General features: G+C 44.3%; 1 protein-coding gene across 1 annotated transcript; it reads left to right on the forward strand.

Moving 5' to 3' along the window:
* The first annotated feature begins 10,696 nt into the window (after positions 1-10,696).
* rbm18 (RNA binding motif protein 18) lies at positions 10,697-11,582 on the forward strand. The gene is made up of 2 exons (XM_080011337.1): positions 10,697-10,722; positions 10,829-11,582. The coding sequence occupies exon 2, from the start codon at positions 10,835-10,837 to the stop codon at positions 11,450-11,452; it is 618 nt and encodes a 205-aa protein (XP_079867463.1). The 5' UTR covers positions 10,697-10,722; positions 10,829-10,834; the 3' UTR covers positions 11,453-11,582.
* The last annotated feature ends 1,504 nt before the right edge of the window (positions 11,583-13,086 follow it).

The following is a 13,086-nucleotide window of genomic DNA, read 5'->3' on the forward strand; positions in this document are numbered from 1 at the left end:
CTTCCTGTTTAACACAGGAAACACTGGAGCTTTTACTGTTAAACACAGCTGTGATGCTCACAATGAGTCCTGCATCATACATAGTGCATGTGATGAATGAGACAAACAGAGACAGACTAAAGTTGGGTCTTTATCTTAAACCAAGTGTAAACCAAGTTCTGAGAAGATCAGCATCAATATTCTGTATGACACACTGTCCTCACAATGCTGGAATATTATGTATGACACACTGTCCTCACAATGCTGGAATATTCTGTATGACACACTGTCATCACAAAGTTGGAATATTCTGTATGACACACGGTCCTCACAAAGATGGAATATTATGTATAACACACTGTCCTCACAATGCTGGAATATTCTGTATGACACAGAGTCCTCACAATGTTGGCATGTTCTGTATGACACACGCTCCTCACAAAGATGGAATATTATGTATAACAAAGTGTCCTCACAATGCGAGAAAATTATGTATGAAACACGGTCATCACAACGCTGGAATATTCTGTATGACAGTCCTCACAATGCTGGCATGTTCTGTATGACACCCGCTCCCCATAAAGCTGGAATATTCTATATGACACACTGTTCTTACAATGCTGTAAAATACTGTATGAAAGACGGTCCTCACAAAGATGGAAAATTCTGTATGAAACACGGTCCTTACAATGCTGGAATATTCTGTATGACACCGTCCTCACAAAGCTGTAATATTCTGTATGACACATGGTCCTGGCAAAGCTGGAATATTCTGTATGACACACGTTCCTCACAATGCTGTAATATTCTATATGACTCACGGTCCTCACAAAGCTAGAATATTCTGTATGACACACGGTCTTAATAAAGCCGAAATATTCTCTGACACACAGTCCTCATAAAGCTGGAATGTTCTGTATGACACCCGGTCGTCACAAAGCTGGAATATTCTGTATGACACACTGTTCTCACAATGCTGTAAAATACTGTATGAAACCCGGTCCTCACAAAGATGGAATATTCTGTATGACACCCGGTCCTCACAAAGCTGGTTATTCTGTATGACACCCGGTCCTCACAATGTTGGAATATTCTGTCGACACACGGACCTCACAGAGCTGGAATATTCTGTATGACACATGGACATCACAAAGCTGGAATATTCTGTATGACACAGGTTCCTCACAATGCTGTAATATTCTGTATGACACACGGTCCTAATAAAGCTGTAATATTCTGCATGACATACAGTCCTCATAAAGCTGGAATATTCTGTATGACATACGGTCCTCATAAAGCTGGAATATTCTGTATGACATACGGTCCTCATAAAGCTGGAATATTCTGTATGACATACGGTCCTCATAAAGCTGGAATATTCTGTATGACATACGGTCCTCATAAAGCTGGAATATTCTGTATGACATACGGTCCTCATAAAGCTGGAATATTCTGTATGACATACGGTCCTCATAAAGCTGGAATATTCTCTGACACACGGTCCTCATAAAGCTGGAATATTCTCTGACACACGGCCCTCACAAAAATGGAATATTCTGTATGACACCTGGACTTCACAAAGCTGGGGTATTCTGTAGAACACACTGTCCCCGAAAAGCTAGAATATTCGCAATGATTTATGCGCCTCACAAAGCTGGAAAATACTGTATGAAAGACGGTCCTCAAAAAACTGGAATATTCTGTGTGACACACGGTCCTCACAAAGCTGGAATATTCTGTATGACACATGGTCCTAAACAATCTGGAATATTCTCTATGACACACAGTCCTCAAAAAACTAATATTCTTTATGACACACGGTCCTCACAAAGACGGAATATTTTGTATGACACACGGTCCTCACAATGCTGTAACATTCTGTATGACACACGGTCCTAATAAAGCTGTAATACTCTGCAAGACACACAGTCCTCATAAAGCTGTAATATTCTCTGACACACGGTCCTCACAAAGCTGGAATATTCTCTATGACACACGGTCCTGGCAAAACTGGAATATTCTGTATGACACACAGTCTTCACAAAGCTGGAATAATCTCTTTGACACCCGGTCCTCACAATGCTGGAATATTCTGTATGACACACAGTCCTCAAAAAGCTGTAATATGCTGTATGACTCACTCTCCTCACAATGCTGGAATATTTTGTATGACACACGGTCCTCACAAAGCTGGAATATTCTCTATGACACACGGTCCTGGCAAAACTGGAATATTCTGTATGACACACAGTCCTCACAAAGCTGTAATATTCTGTATGACACACGGTCTTCACAAAGCTGGAATAATCTCTATGACACCCGGTCCTCACAATGCTAAAATATTCTGCATGACACACAGCCCGCATGTAGCTAGAATATTTTCTATGACACACTGCCCTCACAGATCTGGAATATTCAGTATGACACAAGGTCCTCATAATGCTGGAATATTCTGTATGACACACTGTTCTCACAATGCTGGAAAATACTGTATGAAAGACGGTCCTCAAAAAACTGGAATATTCTGTGTGACACACGGTCCTCACAAAGCTGGAATATTCTGTATGACACATGGTCCTAAAAAATCTGGAATATTCTCTATGACACAGTCCTCAAAAAACTATAATATTCTTTATGACACACGGTCCTCACAAAGACGGAATATTATGTATGACACACTGTCCTCACAAAGCTGGAATATTCTGTATGACACCCGGTCCTCACAATGCTGGAACATTCTGTATGACACACGGCCCTCACATTGCTGGAATATTCTGTATGACACACTGTCCTCACAAAGCTGGAATATTCTGTATGACACACGGTCCTCACATTGCTGGAAAATTCTCTGTGAAACACGGTCCTCACAAAGCTGGAATATTCTGTATGACACCCGGTCCTCACATTGCTGGAACATTCTGTATGACACACGACCATCACATTGCTGGAATATTCTGTATGACACACAGTCCTCAAAAAGCTGTAATATTCTCTGACACACGGTCCTCACAAAGCTGGAATATTCTCTATGACACACGGTCCTGGCAAAACTGGAATATTCTGTATGACACACAGTCCTCACAAAGCTGTAATATTCTGTATGACACACGGTCTTCACAAAGCTGAAATAATCTCTATGACACCCGGTCCTCACAATGCTGGAATATTCTGTATGACACACAGTCCTCAAAAAGCTGTAATTACATTACATTGATCAGACGCTTTTATCCAAAGCGACTTACAATTGTTCAATCACCGACGGACGCAGCCATCAGGAGCAATGAGGGGTTAAGTGTCTTGCTCAAGGACACTACAGCATGCTAGCAGGAGGAGCCTGGGATCCAACCAGCAACCTTTAGATTACTAGACCAACAGCTCTACCTCCTGAGCTACCATCCCCAAGTAATATGCTGTATGACTCACTCTCCTCACAATGCTGGAATATTTTGTATGACACACGGTCCTCACAAAGCTGGAATAATCTCTATGACACACGGTCCTGGCAAAACTGGAATATTCTGTATGACACACAGTCCTCACAAATCTGTAATATTCTGTATGACACACGGTCTTCACAAAGCTGGAATATTCTGCATGACACACTGTTCTCACAATGCTGGAAAATACTGTATGAAACACGGTCCTCACAAAGCTGGAATATTCTGTATGACACATGGTCCTAAAAAATCTGGAATATTCTCTATGACACACAGTCCTCATAAAACTGTAATATTCTGTATGACACACGGTCCTCACAAAGATGGAATATTATGTATGACACACTGTCCTCACAATGCTGGAAAATTCTCTGTGAAACACGGTCCTCACAAAGCTGGAATATTCTGTATGACAACCGGTCTTCACAATGCTGGAACATTCTGTTTGACACACGGCCCTCACATTGCTGGAATATTCTGTATGACACACTGTCCTCACAAACCTGGAATATTCTGTATGACACCCGGTCCTCACAATGCTGGAATATTCTGTAAGACAAATGGACTTCACAAAGCTGGGGTATTCTGTATGACACACTGTCCTCAGAAAGCTAGAATATTCGGTATGATTTATGGTCCCCCACAAAGCTGGATATTCTGTTTGACACATGTTCATCAGAACTCTGGAATATTCTGTATGACTTATGGTCCTCACAAAGCTGGAATATTCTGTATGACACACTGTTCTTACAATGCTGGAAAATACTGTATGAAACACGGTCCTCACAAAACTGGAATATTCTGTGTGACACACGGTCCTCACAAAGCTGGAATATTCTGTATGACACATGGTCCTAAAAAATCTGGAATATTCTCTATGACACACAGTCCTCATAAAACTGTAATATTCTGTATGACACACGGTCCTCACAAAGATGGAATATTATGTATGACACACTGTCCTCACAATGCTGGAAAATTCTCTGTGAAACACGGTCCTCACAAAGCTGGAATATTCTGTATGACACCCGGTCCTCACATTGCTGGAATATTCTGTATGACACACTGTCCTCACAAAGCTGGAATATTCTGTATGACACCCGGTACTCACAATGCTGGAATATTCTGTAAGACAAATGGACTTCACAAAGCTGGGGTATTCTGTATGACACACTGTCGTCAGAAAGCTAGAATATTCGGTATGATTTATGGTCCCCACAAAGCTAGAATATTCTGTTTGACACATGTTCATCAGAAATCTGGAATATTCTGTATGACTTATGGTCCTCACAAAGCTGGAATATTCTGTATGACACACTGTCCTCACAAAGCTGTAACAATCTGTATGACACACAGTCCTAATAAAGCTGTAACATTCTGCAAGACACACAGTCCTCATAAAGCTGTAATATTCTCTGACACATGGTCCTCACAAAGCTGGAATATTCTCTATAACACACGTCCTGGCCAAACTGGAATATTCTGTATGACACACGGTCCTCACAAATCTGTAATATGCTGTATGACACACTGTCCTCACAATGCTGGAATATTCAGTATGACACACGGTCTTCACAAAGCTGGAATATTCTCTATGACACCCGGTCCTCACAATGCTGGAATATTCTGTATGACACATTGTCCTCACAAAGCTGGAATATTCTGTTTCACACATGGACTTCACAAAGCTTGGATATTATGTATGACACACTGTCCTCAGAAAGCTTGAATATTCTGTATGACTTATGGTCCCCACAAAGCTTGAATATTCTGTTTGACACATGGTCTTCACAATGTTGGAATATTCTGTATGACTCACTGTCCTCACAATGCTGGAATATTCTGTATGACACACTGTCCTCACAATGCTGGAATATTCTGTATGACACACGGTCCTCATAAAGCTGGAATATTCTATATGACACACGGTCCTCACAAAGCTGGAATATTCTGTATGACACCCGGTCCTGACAATGCTGCAATATTCTGAATGACACACAATCCTCACCCTGCTAGAATATTCTGTATGACACACGATCCTCACAAAGCTGGAATATTCTGTATGACACACGGTCCTCATAAAGCTGGAATATTCTATATGACACACGGTCCTCACAAAGCTGGAATATTCTGTATGACACCCGGTCCTGACAATGCTGCAATATTCTGAATGACACACAATCCTCACCCTGCTAGAATATTCTGTATGACACACGATCCTCACAAAGCTGGAATATTGTGCTTGACACACTGTCCTCACAATGCTGGATTATTGTTGGTGCATAAGTAGCCAGTGTGGGTGTGTGGGCGTCCATGTGCTGTTTATAAACCTCCAAATGCACTGGTTTGATATGTAAATGTTATATCATGTGATTATCAAGTTCAAGTTCAAGTTCAAGAGATTATTCATGATACTAACATATAATGACCATGTTATATCATGTGATTATCATGTTATTTCCATGAAACTGTCATATAATTGCCATGTTATATCATGTTAATACCATGTTACCACGTGTTTATCATTTTGTTACCATGATATCATGTGATTATCATGTGATTGCATGTTATTATCTTATTACCATGATATTATCGTGTAATTAAATGTTATTGCATGTTGTTATCATTAAATTATCATGTTACCATGTTGTAATGTTATAATGGTAATAACAATGTTGTTATCGCATCATATTGTGTTATTGTCACACCATTATGTTATTTCCATGTTATTACCATGTTATAGTCAGTACGTTATGATCATGTTATTATCATATAGTACCATGTTATCCTAACTGCCTCTGTCAGGAATTCAAGGCTGATTTGACATTATTGATCAATTTTATTTAATATAATAATAAAAACACATTATTAAACTGTCTGGTGTCATTTCTGCTCCAATCAAATCCATGACATGGACCCTGTTGTTAGGAAGTTTAACTGTGGCAGTGTATATACAGTATATCTACAAATATGCACAGAGTATATATCTTCATGTCCACACTATATATATATATACAGTATAGGTATATATACAGTTTATACTGTGTATTTATGAATGTTTCCTGCTGTTTTCTACGTGCAGCCATGTTTGTTGTTGGTCCCGCTTCCAGAATCCTCTACTCCTTGCTCCATTGGGTATTTTTCCTTGACTTCCACCTGTTCTTCCGGTTCTCGACTGAAAATGACAATGTGCCAGTTGCGAACAGAGAGGAAAACTGTGAATGGAGTCTTTATGTAAATTAAATGATAAGCACCCCACGCAGAAGACTGACCCCTGAACAGTGTTTTGACAAAGTTTGGAGGCGATCGGAGGACTCTACCCAGTAAAATCCTACTACACGAACACACACTGGCTGACGCCCAAATCTGTGGTGATGAGGATTCTCTTGGCAGGATGATCCTTTGACCTCATTTGTCCAACAGAAATCTCTGCCTTGTCCATCATCTGCACCACCACCATCCCACATTTTGTGCTTTGGAGCGAGGGGCATTTCTACCTTGGGTACCTAACCCTTTTAAAATTGCAAAGTTCGAGGCCGTCGCCCAATTATAGTAGTAGGGTAGGTTAGGATAAGATAGGTCAGGATAGGGTAAGGATAGAATAGGACAAGATAGGATTACATTTACATTACATTTCATTTAGCAGACGCTTTTATCCAAAGCCACTTACAATTGTTCAATCACTGACGGACGCAGCCATCAGGAGCAATGAGGTGTTAAGTGTCTCGCTCAAGGACACTACAGCATGCTAGCAGGAGGAGCCTGGGATCCAACCAGCAACCTTTACATCACTAGACCACCAGCTCTACCGCCTCAGCTACCGTCCCCTGAGGATAAGGTGGTATAAGATAGGATAGGGTAATGTAGGGTAGGATAGGATAGGACAGGATAGGATAGGGTAGGGTAGGTAGGGTGTGATAGGGTAGGATAGGATAGAGTAGGATAGGATAGGGTGGGATAGGGTAGGATACGACAGGATAGAGTAGGGTGAGATAGGATAGGATATGGGAGGATAGGATGGGATAGGATAGAGTAGGATAATACTAATAATAAATGGGATTTATATAGCGCCTTTCACAAACCCAAGGACATTTTACAATGGAAAAACAAAAAACATAAACAAAGTGAGACAGGGTGATAACAAAACAAGACAGGGTAGATAAATCGAAAAAGATAAATAACAGAAAAAGAAACCAAAAAGGCCCAGGGGCAGTAGGCCTTGTTGAACAAGTAGGTTTTGAGAAGATTTTTGTCGGTGGCCAGGGATGGAGCATTGCGAATGTCAGTGGGGAGAGAGTTCCAGAGGGTGGGGGCTGCCACACTGAAGGCTCTGTCCCCAAAGGTTCGAAGCCTCATCGAGGGGGTGGAGAGCAGACCCCTGTCAGAGGACCACAGCTTCTGGGTGGAGGAGGTCAGTTTGGTACTGCGGGGCGAGGGTGTGGAGGGATTTGTAGTTTAAAAGTAGGGTTTTATAGGAGATTCGGGATTTGACTGGTAGCCAGTGGAGATGGATGAGGGTGGGGGTGATGTGCTGCCAGGGCTTGGTGCAGGTGGCAACTCTGGCAGCAGAGTTTTGAACGAACTGGAGCCTGTCCAGGACTACTTGGAAACCCGGACAGGACTCCATTGCAGGACAAGTGTTAGGCCCACAGCCTCCCAGCGCCACTAGAGGCCGCCCTTGCCCCATCTGCAGCTCCCTACTCAAGCCCAATTGCACACACCTGGGATCAATTACCTGTACAGTATTTAGCCCCAGCTTCCTAGCCATTCCTTGCCAGACCATCAACTAGCTTTCCCCGAGTTGTATCGCTGTTGGTTCCGTTACTAGTTCCTAGTTTATGTCTTGTTGTCTCGTCTTCCCCTTACCCGCTTGTCTCCTCTCGTCAACCCAGTCTGTCTCTCCAAGTCCGGCCAGCCCGGTTTACCTGCCTGTCTCCGCTCGTCGACCAAGGCTCTCCGTCCATCTCCATCCAGCCTGGTTCCCCGTCTCTCCACCCGGATCCTGGACCCCATCTCCTGGTCATCATCATCCCTGCCCTGCCCTGCTCCATCCCCACCCGACCGGGTCCCCCCGGCCAGCTCCACCGTCCCGGCTAATAAACATCCCTTGCCTGCCTCCCGTCTCCCTGTGTCGTGCGTTTGGGTCCCTCCCAGTTCTGGCTGTGACAACAAGATAGGAAGAAGAATCTTTAATAGTCACACAGCACACCACACTACAACACACGCTTTGGGTGGCGGCCGGTGAAATAGGGTCTCTGTGTTTAACCCATCCTTGGCTTGTCCTTCCTCCGGGGGCACAGCCAGGAGCAGTGGGCAGCATTTGTGGACGCGCCGGGGACCTGGTGACGAGTGTCCATCGCTGGTCAGACGGTGATGTGTGCATGTTTTTGGCGGCATGGTTTTGGTGGCTTACTGACGTTAGGTGGAGGAAACCCCATGTGAGCGCGGGGAGAACATGCAAACTCCACACAGAAAAGCTCTTATTTGGGAGCCCAGGCGGGAAACCGCAGTCTGTGAGTTTATTCATGTTATTTGTGTGTGTATACAGTGTAGTAACTATGACAACGTATTAAAGTTTATTCCTGATATTGGTGTATATATACAGTGTAATAACTATGACAACATATTAAAGTTGGTGATTAATGTGACTTCCGTCGACAGGGTGAGCAGCTTCAAGTACCTGGGAGTCCACATCATGGAGGATTTAACATGGACTTTATACACAGACACTCTGGTGAGAAAGGCGAGGCAGCGTCTTTACCACCTCAAGCAGCTGAAGAAATTCAGGGTCTCGATGAAGATCCTCAAGTCCTTCTACTCTGGAGCAGTGGAGAGCATCCTGACAGGAAACATCACTGGCTGGTTTGGGAACTGGACAGGCAGGCCCTGCAGAGGATGGTGCGTTCAGCTGAACGTACCACTGGAACGACCCTCCCCTCCCTGCAGGACTTATACACCAGGAGGTGTAGTAGCAGAGCTGCAGAATTATGAAGGATCCTCATCACCCCAACAACCGACTGTTCCAGCTGCTGCGTCAGGCAAGCGCCTCCACAGCCACACAGCGACAACAGAGACTGAGACTGAGACAGAGTTTCTCCATCAAGACATAACAACTGTCAATGCTGACCTCACCAGGAGACACACAGGCCCCACTGCCTCACTGTACTGTATGTAGCATACTGTACTGCATACTGTATCACTGTTCTGGGTTACTGCATAGTGTACTGCACACTGTATCACTGTACTGGGTTACTGCATACTGTATCACTGTTCTGGGTTACTGCATACTGTACACTATTGCTTTTCTTTGGGGTGTTATTGTATTGCTGTGTAGTACTGTTGTATATACTGTTGTATACTGTACTGTATATCTCCATACTCACTTTATTCACATGCACTTTACTGCACATATCTGTAACTCTATAACTCTATTCCGTTCTATTTTCTACCCCCACTTTGTAGTACTTTTTTGGGTCTTATTTTATTGATATTATTCTATTCACCAACTGCTTTACCTTTTAGGAATCAGTTAGTTGCTTGGTAGAATTAGTTGAGATATTATGTTCGATTTAGTAACTACTGGGCATAATGTCCAGGTGCGAATAAATACAGTATATATATAAATATAAATAGAGCACGTATAAATACAATATGTATAAATATAAATAGAGTATATATAAATATAAATCAAGTATATATACTGTATATATATAAATATAAATAGAGTATATATAAATACAGTATATATATGAATAGAGTACATATAAATATAAATAGAGAATATATCAATCGAGTATATATCAATCTAAATTGAGTATGTATACATGTAGAGAATATATAAATATAAATAGGGTGCTGTAATATAGTATATACAAACAGATTAAATATAAATATAAAAAGAGTATATATAAATATAAATAGAAAATATATAAATAGAGTATATATACATATAAATAAAGTGTACATAAATATAAATTGAGTTTAAATACAAATTAATACAGAATATATATAAATACAAATAGAGTATATCAAATAGAGTATATAATTATTAATTAAGTATATATATATAGAGAGAGAGAGAGAGAGAGTATATCTAAATATAAATACTATATATATATATATATATTTAGACTATCCTTTAGTACTATATATAGAGTACATACACAGGGTCTCCAGCAGGACGCGCTAATGCTCCCTTTGAACAAAGTCTCCAGCAGAAGAAGAAGAGTGACGTCATAATCAAGCGCCTTTGTTTTGCTGCCGCTCGAGCGGAGAGAAAGAACTGGTTGAAACTGCTTCATCTGAGGTACAATTATGCTTTTCTAAGTTCACAACGTGATGTTTATGTGCTCTCATCTCATTTTATCACATTGTCCCTTCTCATTTGGCCTTTTCCATCTCTTGGGGCACAGAGCCCCATGTCTTCCGCGGCAGGCGCGGCGCAGGGCGCGGCGCACAGCGCGGCGCAGGACGCGGTGCAGAACGCGGCGCTCCTCGCGGACGCGGCGCAGGACGGGAACCGTCTGTGGATCGGGAACCTGGACCCTAAGATCAGCGAGTATCACCTGGTGAAGCTGCTGGAGCGCTGCGGCAGGGTCCGCCACTTCGACTTCCTGTTCCACAAGTCGGGGCCCCTGGAGGGCCAGCCCCGCGGCTACTGCTTCGTCAACTTCCACACACGGGACGAGGCGGAGAGCGCCATCCGCAGGCTGAACGGGAAGCTGGCGCTGTCCAAGCGCCTGGTGGTGCGTTGGGCCCACGCACAGAGGTTCGAGGGCTTCCGGCCCGACAGGGGCCTCCCCTCCGGCCTGGAGCCCTCCTGCGGGGGCCCGGCCCCCGATCCCGCCCCAGCCCCCGGCCTTAGCACCGGGGCCAAGATCCGGGCCATCGAGGCCAAGCTCCAAATGATGGAGGAGAACCGCGACGAGGACTACGGGGGCCCGTCCCCCTACGCCCACCACAAGCCCCCCGAGAGGAGGCGCTGGGAGCCCTACGGCCGGGGCCAGGGGAGGCCCTACAGGAGGTCCAGGAGGTGACCCGTAGGTCCACAGGATCCGCCCTCCGCCCGGACCACACCCAGACCCCACCCCTTCACCCGGGCCCCAGTGCTCTCTCAGACTTCTCGGTGTAAAAACATTGGAATGCTCCTTTAACGTCTCCGCTCGGCCCTTCAGGCCCCGCCCACCTGCTCAGGGATAAGAACCGGGAACCCTCCATCAGCTGTCTCTCTCTCTGTCTCTCTCTCTCGCTCTCTTTCTCTCTCTCCCTCCATCAGCTGTCTCTCTCTCTCGCTCTCTTTCTCTCTCTCCCTCCATCAGCTGTCTCTCTCTCTGTCTCTCTTTCTCTCTCTCCCTCCATCAGCTGTCTCTCGCTCTGTCTCTCTCTCTCCCTCTCTCTCTCGCTCTCTCTCTTTCTCTCTCGCTCTCTCTGTCTGTCTCTCGCCATCAGCTCTCCCTCTCTCTGTTTCTCTCCCTCTCTCTGTTTCTCTCGCTCTGTCTCTCTCTCTCGCTCTCTCTCTTTCTCTCTCCCTCTCTCTGTTTCTCTCTCTCTCCCTCTCACTTTTTCTCTCCCTCTCTCCCTCTTTCTCTCACTTTGTCTGTCTCTCTCTCTCGCTCTCTCTCTCTCACACTGTCTCTCTCTCGCTTTGTCTGTCTCTCTCTCTCGCTCTCTCTCTCTCACACTGTCTCTCTCTCGCTTTGTCTGTCTCTCTCTCTCGCTCTCTCTCTCTCACACTGTCTCTCTCTCGCTTTGTCTATCTCTCTCTCGCTCGCTCTCTCTCACACTGGCTCTCTCCCTCTCAGTCTCTCTCCACTCTCTTTCTCTCTCTCGCTCTCTCTCTGTTTCTCTCTCCCTCTCGCGCTTTCTTTCTCTCTCTCGCCCTGTCTGTCTCTCGCTCTCTCTCACACTCTCTCTCACTCTGTCTCTCTCTCTCTCTCGCTCTCTCACACTGTCTCTCTCTCGCTCTGTCTGTCTCTCTCTCGCTCTCTCACACTCTCTCTCTCTCGCTCTGTCTGTCTCTCTCGCTCTCACACTGTCTCTCTCTCGCTCTGTCTGTCTCTCTCTCGCTCTCTCACACTGTCTCTCTCACTCGCTCTCTCCCTGATGCTCAGGATGCTCTTCTACTACTTCTTCACTGAATTTAAAGTCTTTCTTCTTGTTTTTCTCTTTCGTCTGAACTTTGCTTTTAATAAAATCAGAATATTATTTCTTGGCGATTTGATGAAATTCTCTTGTTTTGCGACGTGAATCATAATAATAATCATAGTTATTATAAAACTGTTGGTCTGTGTCATTCCTTATCTGCCGTTTAGTGTTCAAAGAGAACTCCCAGAATGCACCGCTGCAACACTAATCATGGGTGCCCAAATGCAGACAAAATGGCGGACGTCCACAGGTCAACAGGAAGTCACCTGGTAGTCCGGCGCACCCGGAGGACCTGGAGCACCTGGTTGACTGGAACACCTGGTTGAATGGAGCACCTGGTTGACTTGAGCACCTGGTTGAATGGAGCACCTGGTTGACTGGAACACCTGGTTGAATGGAGCACCTGGTTGACTTGAGCACCTGGTTGAATGGAGCACCTGGTTGACTGGAACACCTGGTTGAATGGAGCACCTGGTTGACTTGAGCACCTGGTTGACTTGAGCACCTGGTTGACTGGAACACCTGG

This window comes from Zeus faber (genome assembly GCF_960531495.2).
Source record: "Zeus faber genome assembly, chromosome: 1".
NCBI lineage: Eukaryota > Metazoa > Chordata > Actinopteri > Zeiformes > Zeidae > Zeus > Zeus faber.